A 13,046-nucleotide genomic window follows, 5' to 3' on the forward strand; every position below is an offset into this window, starting at 1 on the left:
AGGGAGGTGACGAGCTGGTCGGCTGTGATCTTGTTCCAGCTTCTGCGGGCAACCTGTTGCTGGCGGTGGTGGGTCGTCGTTCTTTTGAAGGTGAAGTGGACACAGCTGTGGTCCGTCCACTGAAGCTCTGTGGCGTGGCTGAAGGCGATGTCTGTGCTGGATGAGAAGACTGCGTCGAGTGTGTGTCCGGCGAGGTGGGTGGGGGTGGATACCAGCTGCTTGAGTCCAAGATTGGCGAGGTTGTCGAGCAGGGTGCTGGTGTAATGTAATGTGATGTAATATGATAGGGTATAAGCAGTGCATGGGGAAGGCGCGAGCTATAGTTAATTTAGCCTGGCTATCAAGTTGACAAGTCTGCAAAGAAAACACCATCTTGTGCATCTTGCATATGGCATCCAAAATGGACAGCCATGGAGACCTGGCTACACGCACAAGCCTATATTTTTAGGTATCAGATTGACTAATGAGGACCACTTTTATTTTGGTGCCTGGGCCTATTTTCTGTCCCAGTCCGACCCTGTCTGCTGCCACCATCTGCCATGTGTGCACTCGCCTCTCTGGTTGGGGGCTCAGAATAATTATGTTGTATCTTCTTTAAGCACTGCTAGACTTTACTATCAAACGTTTCTTGATAAAAAGTGGATGATCTCCAAGCAGACTTCCAGATTGTTGAGTAGGTCCGAAAAGGAAACTGGGCTGGGTGGCACAGTGGTCCTATGCAATGCAGAGGGATTTTTCCCCAACACTCTGTTTGAAGACAAACTTGTCCCTGAACCTGTTTCTTAGTGCCATGCGAACCTGACTTCTGATCGTCTATCTTTGCCAACATGACACAGTCCATTTTTCCATTGCCTGCAATCACTCTAACACAGTCCCCTTCTCCATGCCAACATCAGTGGCCATTGATGTCAAGTGCAGATTATCTTTTTGACCGACAGCAGCGTGTCTCTGTTCCCAACAGCAAGCTGCCTTCCTTGCCAACAGCAGTCTATATCCCTTTAAACCCTTGCCAGCTTTCCTATTTGTACTGACATCTTTAATAATGTGTTTTTTTGGTGAACGGGCAGTAGCATTACAATGCCTGTCAGTTAGATGAATCTGATTTGGTATGGCTTGCTCAGTCCTAGCCATCTTAGGTATCCCTCAGGATGGGCATAGACCTTCCTGAAGTGACCTCTTTGTGCTCCTGTAGAACTCCCCCAGGCTTTATTTCTGTACCCACCCCCTTCCTGTCTTGTGCTTCTTCCCAGTGATTAATTTGTAAAACGTTAGATGCATGCACCCAAAGTTTTCTTTAGGAGCCCACCACTAAGGCTGCTGAATGCCAGGGTTGCCCAATACTAAGACTGACTGGTCCTAATTCCACCCCATGCCTCTCTCTAACACCATCCTACACTTCCTGTTTCTTTTCTAATTTCTCCAAGTTCATTTTCATTTCTGCTTTCCCCCTTTCTTACAGTTTTTCTGTCCTTCTTCTTCCTCCTTCTTGCTTCCTTTTGTGTGTTTCGCTCACCATCTGGGTAAAAATCTTATGATGAAAAATGTGTTTTGTTCTCCATAACTGATAGCTGGTGCCCATCACCTGCAACCATGGGCACAAATTGAGCACTGCTTCCACTCCCTCCTTGTGTGTGCATCTCTTTACCTCACTGCACTTTCACCCTTAGTTCCTTCAGAATCCCCCCCTCCAGCCATGCTGTGTATCCTCTTTCCACCCTTACATTTACCAAACTCCACCTTACTCTCTGTTACTGTGCAGGGAAGACGTAGACATTGCCCATTGAACTGCTGGAGGTATGGCCTCTGTGATGTATCACAAATTTGGCTTCATTTTAAGAGCTCATACGGAGCAGATCAATCGCAGATGTCTTCCTATGCATAACACAGCCATATCCCAGCAGGTGACAATGTCCCCATGGATTTGATCATCCCCCTCATCTATGTAAAGCTTTACAAGTCTCTTCCTTATATGGCTTCAAGGAAGACCCGTGGAGGTCCTGTACCTTTACCCCGGTTGTAATGCTGCTTGGCACACAGTGACATTGTAAAAAGTAGAAAGTGGTTGCTGCCACGGTTTATTGCATGACTTTTATGTCCCATGAAGATACAGGTGGAAATGTAAAAGGTTAGTGATGAACTGATATGTAACACACTCACCGCAACCAATGGCATAGTTCGCCACAGAAGTCACACCAAACCAGTCTACATAGTGTAACATACTGTATGCAAATGTACACACCTAACATGATGAACCATCTTCATTAGTGGAGTGAACAGAGGTGGATCCGCTTACCTCCACCCTTTCACTATCCTAGAAGCTGTACATACTGATTATACAGTTCACGGTATTCCACACTTTCCTTAACCTTTGGTACTCAGTCTTTCCTGGAGAATGCTTATCCGAGCATCCAGGCGCTGGACTCACTTCAACAGAAATCCATGGAGGAGTTCAGTAAAGTCTCATCATTCTTTGGTGAAGACCCAAAAGTCACCACAACTGAAACCTTTTTTGGTATTTTTGCCGAATTCAAGAATAAGTTTGAGGTAAGATGAACATTAGTTGGGAGAGCACGGAGGGTGGTATTTTTCCATGTTCCAGAATCATTGTGTCAGTGGATGGGCACCTCCAGGAGTCAGAGGAAAACTGTGACTGTTTACCAAGCCATAGATATAGGTTCCGTTGCACCGAGTGCCCCAGATTAGACCTGCAGGAGAAGGTAGATAACTGGGGGAGGGGAGGGGGGCAATGTATAATGTAGCCGTAACCTACACCTCTGTAAGACTACCCGAGATGCTCAGGATGCATGTGTCCCTCTGCCTTGAATGTTACAGTTAAGTGCTGTGATTGTCAAGCATGACTGTGATGCTAACATGCACTATTCTGTATTCAGCTCGTGGTAACCCTCTTCATCATGTCACCTCTGTATGCTGTATATGCTCCCCTCCTTCTCCTTTGCATATTATCATTTTGAAGCTGTCATTGGAGAGTATGACGTTTGAAATGCCAATATAGTTTTTTTTTTTTTAAATGTGAGGCATAGGAGGACAGAAAGAACAGCAAGATAGATTTTTAATTGTTGCCACTTCCAAACCCTGTTGTGCAAGGATAGTCAAACTGGGAGACATCGGAAATGTGATATTTAAATAGAGATTGAGACTTTCCGACTTGCCCCATTCAATGAACATGTTCCACCAACCTGCATAGATAAGCTTAGCAGTAGGCTCCTGGCCGCAAAGATGATATCTGTGACTTCATCAGGAGGAGAAAGGGACTCTAGCTAGCACTGCTCAATCAGTCGATGCAGCCACAGTATTTGGAGATTGGGGTGGAGAACCAGAGCATTCTGCTGCGGGAGCAGGTCTGCTTTGTACAGGAGAGGAGACAGAGAAGAATACTCTGCCTGATTGGCAGCCAGTGCAATTCTCTCAAAGCACTCGACGCCGAAGATCTACGAGGTCTATTTAGAGCAGGTTTAGCAGACGCCACATGAAGTCTGTGTAGTCTGTTAATCAAATACTCTGGAGCTCCCAGTAACAAAGCCTTACAGTAGTCCAATCTCCTGAGTATAAGACTATGTACAATAAGCGATTTGGCTTGGACAGGTAGTAAAGGGGGCACTTTCCTAAGGCCCAGTAGCAGTGCATAGCCGGTGCCAGTCACTTTTATAACATGATTTTCCAGAGATAACGTGTAATCAAAAATGAGCCCAAGATTGCGGATGGCATCAGCTGGACTAACCACCTCTTCTGTGGGGAGAGTCCATAGATTTTGGGGGAGTTCCATAGGAAATTCTGTTTTGTCCCCGTCTAACTTAAGGGAGTTCAAGTTCATCCAATTGGCAATATTTACCATACACTTCTGAAAGGCCTCTACTTCATCATGTTGCCACCCTTGATGGACAGGATCAACTGGGTGTCAGCTACATAGTTGACCAGATTGACACCATACTCCTTTTTCAGAGAGATTTGTGGACTTATGTGGACATTAAATAAGACAGGACTGAGTGCAGAGCCCTGAGGGACTCCCTGACCCAGGCTTTTACATTTTGAGCAGTAAAGGGGAGCACTATACACTTCACTCCAATTGTGACTTGTCTGGATAGTGTGTTCCTTTGATTGACAGTATCAAAGGCCACCGACAAGTCAAGCATGCTATGACTGTCGGCTGTGAGCAAGGGACTCACGTCTGGGCATACCCATTCCACTTAGGGTGAAAAGTGCTACGCAAACAAATGGACGGAATGCTGAATAAATCATACATTCACCCCCCAGTCAAGAGATCTGGGTTAAATCCATTGTTCTTTTGCTCACCATGCCACCCCATTTTAGACCCAGCCAGAGGCCAATCAGTCTTCACCCTGTGCCTCATGGGGACAGTCCAGACCGAACTGCCAAGCCAGGTCCTCCCTGGACCGGAAACAAGCATCCTGGAACCGGTTTCTGGGTATTAACCTTCATCAGCCAGGCTAGCTTGCATCCAGTGGCACAGTGAGCAAGGGACCCACAACTGGGCATACCCATCCAACTTAGAGTGTAGCACCTTTCACCCTAAGTGGGATGGGTATGCCCAGACGTGGGTCCCTTGCTCACTGTGCCACTGGATTCAAGCTAGCCTGGCTGAGGAAGGGTAATACCCAGAAGCCGGCCCAGGATGCTTGTTTCCAGTCCAGGGAGGACCTGGCTTGGCAGTTCAGTCTGGACTGCACCCATGAGGCACAGGGTCAAGACTGATTTGCATATGGCTGGGTCTAAACTGGGGTGACATGGTGAGCAAAAGAACAATGGATTTAACCCAGATCTCTTGACTGGGGGTGAATGTATGATATATTCAGCATTCCGTCCATTATTTGTTTGCGTAGCACATATTTTTCTTGAGGCACCGCCTCTATGATCCCTTAGCTCAACAGGGCAAGAACTTCCATATCCAAAATTAGTACCATTAGGCATGTCGCCATGGAAGGAGGTCTTTCTGGAGGAAAGGGCAAGAAGATACGGGCATAGCTCTTGCACATTACGTGGATGACCCAACGATCTGTCATTTTACTCTCCCAATTAATACAAAATGGGGAATCCTATAATTCACACTGAAAGATAATATTTTGAGGGGTGATTTGGAAATGTTTTGAGGCAGCAGGAACGACAGAGGATGGCAGGAACTGGATATACTGCTGGTTATGTCATGCTCAAGTCATGCCATTCCCCAGATGGAGCGGTATAACTCAGGTGGAGTCTAGAAAGGCTGAGAAGTCCGCCTCTGCCAGGAGTAACCATGAAACGGTTTATATAGTTGGTGGAATAGTCAATCCATGGAGAGAAGACACAGCGTGGAAGTTGCATCTCCTCTATTTTTTAAGCTCTCCATGCTTGAGTCGGCTTTCTCTCAGAACAGCCTCTCATCATTGCAGTGCATGTCCATGAATGCAGCTTGGACATCTCTGGAGAAGCCAGTGGAACACAAACAAAGGTTCTGCTGCAGAGTGACAGCCATACCCATGGATCAAGCAACAGAATCCTTAAGAGACCAGGCTGCAATTCAAGATGTATGTGGATGCATTTTGTCTGCTTTTTCCCAAGTCTGTAATAATCTTTTCATGTGGTTTAGTAAGCTGATTGCTGAAAGCTTTGCCAATTCCCACAAGGCATGAACAAATAATTCTAGGAGGCGGGTGGCATTAAAATTGCACAGGTCTAGGCTGCCAGAAAAAAACACTTTTCGTCACATAGAGTCAAATGTCTTTCATTCTCTATCAGGAGGCGTAATGTCAATGGCATTGGAGTTTAGTTTTAAAGAAGACATTTGGAAAACCATATGTTCCAGTGATGGGCAAGAGGATAAAAAGTGTGGGTCACCTGAAGCAGACTGGCTATCTGTCTGTGGACTGTTGGGCTTCCAAAGTGACCACTGGGCTCAAACAGGGTTTCCGGTGTGAGGCCATGTCAGAATCTAAAAGAGCCTCATTGAATGGAAGCAAAGGCTCTGCCACTGAGGAGGGTTGCAAGATGTTCACAAACATTTTTGACTTTTCCTCCATAGAGAGCAAAGACAATTCTACAGCTTCAGCTATTTTCTCTACTACAGGAGAGATAACAGCTGAATAGAGGAACGTTGCCTTTACAGGCTTTGACTTCTTCTTAGTCCCCAAGGTTGGAGCTTTTGTAGGCATTAAGGGTGGGGTCTTAGCCGCTAGAGTCATCAAGCCCACAAGAACATTGCACCCGTGGGGTACAGCCCAAACTATGCAGGGGCCATCTTGAAAAGATCCGACATAGCAAGCTGGAAAGCCTTAACCTGCGTGGGTCAGCCAATTGACCCAGGAACTCTGGTCTCATTTTTTTCAACATTGGGATGTTGTCCAACACTGAGGAATAGTTTGGCATCATGGGAACAGTGCCGGGACTCCAAACGGTTCCAGGAGTGGGACCATTTTCATGAGGCAGAAGAGGAATTTTCCTCCCTATGCAGCTTTTTTTTGTGGGAAGATTTTTTGGAAGATCGTTCTGTTACAGGTGGTGTACCTGCAGGTGAAGTAGGTTGCTTAGTTCTGTGGCCCATGTCAATGTGGCATGGAAACACAGGAACTGATTCCACCATGCCTGTTGACGTCTAATATAGTCTTCTACCCTCATCTCCAAATGCGGAGTCACAGTTGATGCCACATGGGTCACCTTCCGCCTCAGTGGAGATGTTGTTGCGGAAAAGATTGAAGCATGGACGGATAATTTGTAAGATTAGGAATCTGCGGGAAGATGTAGCCTCAAAGTAACAGTTCACTTTATTATCTTTCTGTGAAGCTCCTGCATATCTCTCCAGTTTTTAATTGTTTAACTTTATCGGAAACATAATTTAAAAGATTACAGAGGTTTTAACCTTTAAAAATTATTTCAATGTCTTGAAAGAAATGTGCATTTAGATATACTTTTCCCCAAAATTAATATTTTCTCTTCGTAAATTGATTTAGGATGCTATACATGTGGGGGTAGTCATTGTTTGTGAATTCCATTAATCTAGTAGAGAGGTATGATAAAAGGTTCAAAAGTTCAAAATGTATTACCATTGTAGTGGCATTACCACTAACATGTGCATGAAACGTATATTCACAATAAATCACAAAAGGGAACACTTTAACAAGTTATAGACTTTACTGTTACTATAAAATTGAACATATAAAATATCCTGGAACTAAATACTGATTTAAAAAAAATAATTTAAGACTATGTAGCAGGCTGATAATTATTCAAATTGTGCAGAGTTCGCAACTGTGCACATTGTTTAGGCAGTACTTACAGAGTCAATGGGTATATTTAATAGAAAAGATTTGTTAACGATTACCAGGTGGGTCCTTACAAGTGAAAATAAAATCAACATGAATCTCCACCTAAGCAAATCAAAGACCAACAAAACAAGTGATTGTTAGCAATATTTTTATAGTGTCCCTCATATTTTTATGGTTTTCTCCCAAAACCTTAGATAATCTCTAATAAATTCTATTGGAGTCTTTCCAGAGTTATAGTTGGATGGCCTCCTTAATCATATAAATAGAATTCTGCGTAAAGATGGCCTTCAAGAAGTTTCCTCAGCTTCATGAGGAGGGGTTCCCTGCCTCTGGAAGGTGGGAGAAGCTTCTAGAAATTCCCTTAGAAGTCACCAGGCATCCTGCCTTCCCTGCCCTGACTCCAGATTAACTACAGGTGGTATGCAGTCCTTTGCGTGGAGGAAGGAGACAGCCTATTCAAGTGTAAGTAGGGCTGGGTCCAGCTTCTCTCTCCCATCCTGCCAGTGATGGCCCATCCAGGCACACCTAAGCTCTCTATTGTGTGTGGCTGTCTAGGAGGAATCACAAAACTCAACACTTAACTACACCCAGTCATGTGATCCAGAGACAGGCTACAGGCACTAAATGGCTCAGGCAGGAAAGTGCTAACTTTCTAAAAGTGGCATGTTCAAAACTGTAACTTAAAACCTGCCTTAGCCATATGTTAGGATTTTTCATTAAAATTCCAAAGACACCAAACATGAACTGCCTATCTGCTCCCATTTGGAAATTACAGCTTATTAAATGTAATAAGGTAACTCCAATGGTATCCTATGGGAGAAGAAGGCCTTGCAGTAGTGAAAAATTAATGTAAGAGTTTTTCACTACCAGGACATATAAAACAGAAAAGCATATGCCACACCTTTTAAATACACAGCACCCTGCCATCTGAACTTTCCAGGGCCTAACCTAGGTGTGACTTAATGTATTAAAAAGGAAGGTTTGGGCCTGGCAAAAGGTTTATTTTGCCATGTTGAAATGGCAGTTTAAAACCTGCACACACAGTCTGCATTGGCAGGTCTCAGACATATTTAAATGGCTAGTTAAGTAGATGGCGCAATAAGTGCTGCAGGCCCACTTGTAGCATTTAATTTACAGGCCCTGTGCACATGTAGTACCGCTTTACTAGGGACTTATAAGTAGATTAAATTTGCAGATTGGTGGTAAGCCAATGTTACCATGTTTTAAAGAATGTGCACTTCAGCACTTGTTAGCAGTGGTAATGTGTGCAGAGTCCTAAGACAATCAAAAATTGAGATCAGCAAAAATAGGAGGAAGGAAAAAAGTTTGGGGGAAGACTACCCTAAAGCTGACAGGTCTAATAGAGTCTCTTTCCACTTGGCTGAAGATTACACTGTAGTCTACAAAACAAGTGTACAGCTTTGACTCTTTTTTTGTGAGGGTTGACTTAGCTAGTAAGTGTTGGAAGGTTTATGTCTACATTGATCTACAATCTAATATTTTCAGGAATTTTCTTCTTTGAGCACAACAGATAGTGTAAGATGCATGTGCTTTTAAATAAATGTGTTACTATGAACCAATTTAGGACTTTATGACAGCATTCTACGTGTCTTCATTTAATGACTGGTTGATTTATCTCTCTTGTGGTAATTTTCTATTATTGAAAAGCACTGATTGCTGTTTTACTGCAATTATCTATGTGTCAATCAAAACCATAAATGAAGTTAATAAAAAAGGCAACAGGTGAGTAACTTTCCCACTGCTATGGGCTACTTTAGTGTAGCTGTATGGAAGAGGTATTGTGGTTACTTTCTAGTGACTACTGGTGAGGTTTCTGATCTCTGCACTGTCCACTAATGGCTTCTGTGAATCTTCTTTTTCAGAGGGCGATAAGTGACATCCAATCTAGTGAAAGCCTGCGGACTCCCCACGTGACATCTCCACTCGCCTGGTGATACCCTTGGTTCAACATAAATGCCAGGCCTTTCCTGCCAACTAAGTGCAATTTGTTTTTCTCCTTGAAATCATTTCCAAGGAGAGACATTCACTCCACAGAGTACAGCGGATGGAGCATGTGCCGACCATGGGATGCATTGGATATTTTGGCGCTTTAAGACTTCATACTGTACTAGATCAATTTCCCATGTAGAAACCTTTACTGGCATCACTCTGTCAGGTGGATGTCTGGAATCTCAGAAGGCACGATAACTCATTATCTCCAAAAACACAACATCTTTCAGTTGACCTAAGCAGGTGAACAATCCAAATAAATAACTTGGTCTGTGACCTCTTGGCCCACCTCAGATTCACTATGATTTGTCTTTCGGTGGTGCTCTGGCTCTTTGTCTTTTCCTACCTGCCTTTGTTGGAATGAGGACCTTTTGGCTGCCCCTTTAAGGACTTTGACTAGGGCAGGTGAACAACTCTGTGGAGGATAACCACACTTCACATATCCAGTCATCTGGCACCACCAGTACCTGTATGATCACACCTTGCCTGGAACCTTACTTCCTGCATCAGGCAGTCAGCAAGGCCTTAGATATATTCATGGCAAATTGTACAAAATCTATGAACTAACCTACACTACAGATATACGCTAGCAGAGTGAAGGGAGGCTCCCCATCCCACATAACAAGAGTAGACAGATTCCTTCCTAGAATCAATGATGTTGCATATTTCACCCCATGCTGTATGTGAGTGGAAAGTTAACTGTGTTTGGCCCAGTGAGGAAAAAAGAGTGCTAGGTCATCCTCTCAGCACTCATTATGTGAGGAGTGATACTATAAGTAGTAACTACCTGAGGGGAGAAGAAATACCTTCTGTTATTCCACCTGCTCCTACTTTCTTCTTGTATATGGTGGGAGAAGGTGCTTGTGATAATGCAAGCCTATCAATGGTACCTCTGTCAAGAGACTGGTGGCGGCTTATCACTGCTGCCAGTGTAGGAAATGGAGGACCAGTCCCAGTCCCACTGCTCATGGGAGAGAGATGCCAGCATAGTCCATAAATAGTACAAGAGGAGAGACATGCAAGCCAGCCTGAGCTAATATTGGGTAAGAGGCAACATCATCTTCATGTGCAACATAAGGTCATCCTGTGGAATGAAGAGACAACGTCATGTCATCATATAAATTGTGTGGTGGGGAAAACCATTCTATGCCTGCTGATAGTGTTAAGGAGCAGAGAGGTTCCCATCATGATAGTGTGAAAGGAGTGAGTGGATCCTATCATGAGATTGTGAAGGGATAGAGATGTTCCCATTATGCTAGTGTGAAAGGAGAAAAGATATATTATAGTGGGGGGGGGGCGGCAAGGGTTCCTTTCATCACTGATGGCTTGTGGAGATTCAAGACCTTATTACATGAGTGGTAGGATAAAATAAAGTTTCCTATCACTATTAATTGTATGATGAGGCAGCAGCCTTTGTATCTCATTTAACAGAAATAAAAGAGCAGTTACTGTCAACACCTCCTCATCGTCTGCAATAGGAGGATGTTGCAATACCTTTTCATCATCACCAGTAGGAGAGCATCATATTACAGCTGATAAATTGAATAGTAGGAGGCCTGCAAGCTGCTGCTAACTGTGAGAGGAGAAAGTGACTACTTTAATGGCACAGGTAATCTTATCAAAAGAGACAATTGTTCTAATGCTGGTACATTTTTGATGTGGTCCATGACTTTCCCATCACCACTACAGTGTCATCCATCCTAATCTCAGACATCGGCAGAAAATTACAGGAACATAGTCCATTCACCTATAATAAGAGGAAATCCTTTTCCAGAAGAGCAGAGCCTGTGAAGTAATTGAACATACAACCTTCAGACATTCGATTGAGAGTCAGGGGTCTCTGCTACGGTGCCTCAGTTTAATTATGAGAGACCACTTATCGAAGGAAGAAAAGCTCTCACACCTCATGTATTTATTGAAGGTTTGAATCAAATTATCATATCCAACTTTCTTCAGTTGTCAAACAACGTGTAAGTGCCAGTTGTACACAGTGAACTACTACAGCCCCCCATGTGTATGTCTGGAAAACAATATAAATCAGTTTCCTTTTTAAGCTTTGAACAAGCTCTGTATTTGCTGTAGAACCTATTGGATTTCTGATAAAAGATAAAACAGTGTATACTCTGGTTTCTGAAATTATGAGTGCAATGTGGCAGTGAGAATGGATGTGTTATTTTAAGGTATACTCCTACATTGATCTGTAGACTGCTGACTTACTAAGAGGCATGGACCACTGGCCTGGCTGCTATAGTCTAGACCAATAATCATGGGTACATTTTTTGTTTGGCAAAGCAAATCACTCAACGAATCTACAATTTTCAGGATTCCTTCACTAGTCCACAGAGAGGAATCAGTGGGGAGGTGAGTGATCTGTATTCCTAGTTTTTTGTTTTTGCTTTGAGAGGCACCCTCAATGTGCAGCACATCAGTCAATGCAAAATTACCATGTTTAACCCTTTCCACAGCCGGGATGTAGTTCTCCTTATGATACAGTACAGGGAAAATTTAAAATGTTTATTAAACTTTATAATAAATTAGTAAAAATATGCTCATGTTAAATAATGTAAATTAATTGTATGTTTTTATTTGAAAGTAGAACAAAATGTAAAAAAATGCCACAGTAGTTGCTAAAGTAAAACATTTTTTTATTATGCATTCATAATTATTACATGTAATGTATAGAATTAATTAAAAGTAATTTAATGATATTTTAATGAACAATCAAAGCTACACAAATTCAAACCAGGTTGATAAAATATTTTATGGTTAAAGAACAAAAATGTTTTATTTTTAGAATTTTTACATTTATATTTATGTGTATGTTTAACTATTTTAAATAATTTAATTTAACATTATTTCCTATGGGGTTTTATTAAAGTCCCTACTTTCATTACTTTCTATTGGAGTGTCCTGCAGTATCAGTTGTTGGCCACGTGTGGTGCTGGACTTACTGTTGTTTCTATTTTTGCAGTAGTAACTTACACTTGTACATTTGTCACCTCCCCCTTTTCCAGGGGCTGAAGACATGTAAGTCAACACCTTTGAGTAACTTTATTCTCAAATTGTGTGAAAAGTAGTAAAGTTACTCAAAAGTGTAAGATTAAATTACTTACGGGAATTTACTAGTAAGGTACTTTAGTGATTAGCCCTAGTTGTGTTTACTGGTCATCTAGAAGGGTTTCCCAACATCAGTAAAGCAGAAGATAAACCGCTGTGATACACAATATCCTTTTACATACTGTGCAGTCATTCAGCTATAGTATCCTATTGTTAAAAAACTGAAATGCAGAGAAATGTTATGTGGTCCAACAAAACATTTCAGTTTCACCTTTATAGTGGACATGCATTGTGGGACTGTGCACATTACTGGGGCCTGTGTCGCTCCTTTGGGTGCATTTCAGAGGAGATTAATTATATACTTTAGCGTGTCTATTCTTATTTAAGTACTACAATATTTGTACATTCTATTGTACATGCGAAAAGGAACATCCATTTTACACAGCATCAATCTCTCTTAGCATGTTGTATCTCTAACTGACATAGTTGTGGAAACTCATGTTCTGCAAGGATAAGGCTTCAGTATCCTGTTGACTTTCTGATCCACCTGCTACAAGACAAGCCCTGTACATTTTTTAATTAGTCCCCACCCCGTCATTTCAATTGCTATCAATTCCACCATCTCTCCCTTTTTGGCCATTCCTTAAGTCGCTTAATAGTACAATTTCTACATCACTGCCTGTTTCTCCCTCTCTTACTTCGCAA

The 13,046-nt window shown here is 42.6% G+C and overlaps 1 protein-coding gene across 2 annotated transcripts in view; it reads left to right on the forward strand.

Annotated features, from left to right (window-relative positions):
• The window catches only part of GRID2IP (Grid2 interacting protein), a 305,642-nt gene extending 293,768 nt beyond the window's left edge, over positions 1-11,874 (forward strand). For both annotated transcript variants that reach the window (XM_085629441.1, XM_085629442.1), the window contains 2 exons: positions 2,380-2,544; positions 9,158-11,874. In XM_085629441.1, the coding sequence (XP_085485567.1) occupies positions 2,380-2,544; positions 9,158-9,229 (237 nt within the window). In that variant the 3' untranslated portion in view covers positions 9,230-11,874. The remainder of the gene's footprint in view (positions 1-2,379; positions 2,545-9,157) is intronic.
• The last annotated feature ends 1,172 nt before the right edge of the window (positions 11,875-13,046 follow it).

The sequence above is a fragment of the Triturus cristatus genome, chromosome 10, assembly GCF_964204655.1.
Source record: "Triturus cristatus chromosome 10, aTriCri1.1, whole genome shotgun sequence".
Taxonomy (NCBI): Eukaryota; Metazoa; Chordata; class Amphibia; order Caudata; family Salamandridae; genus Triturus; species Triturus cristatus.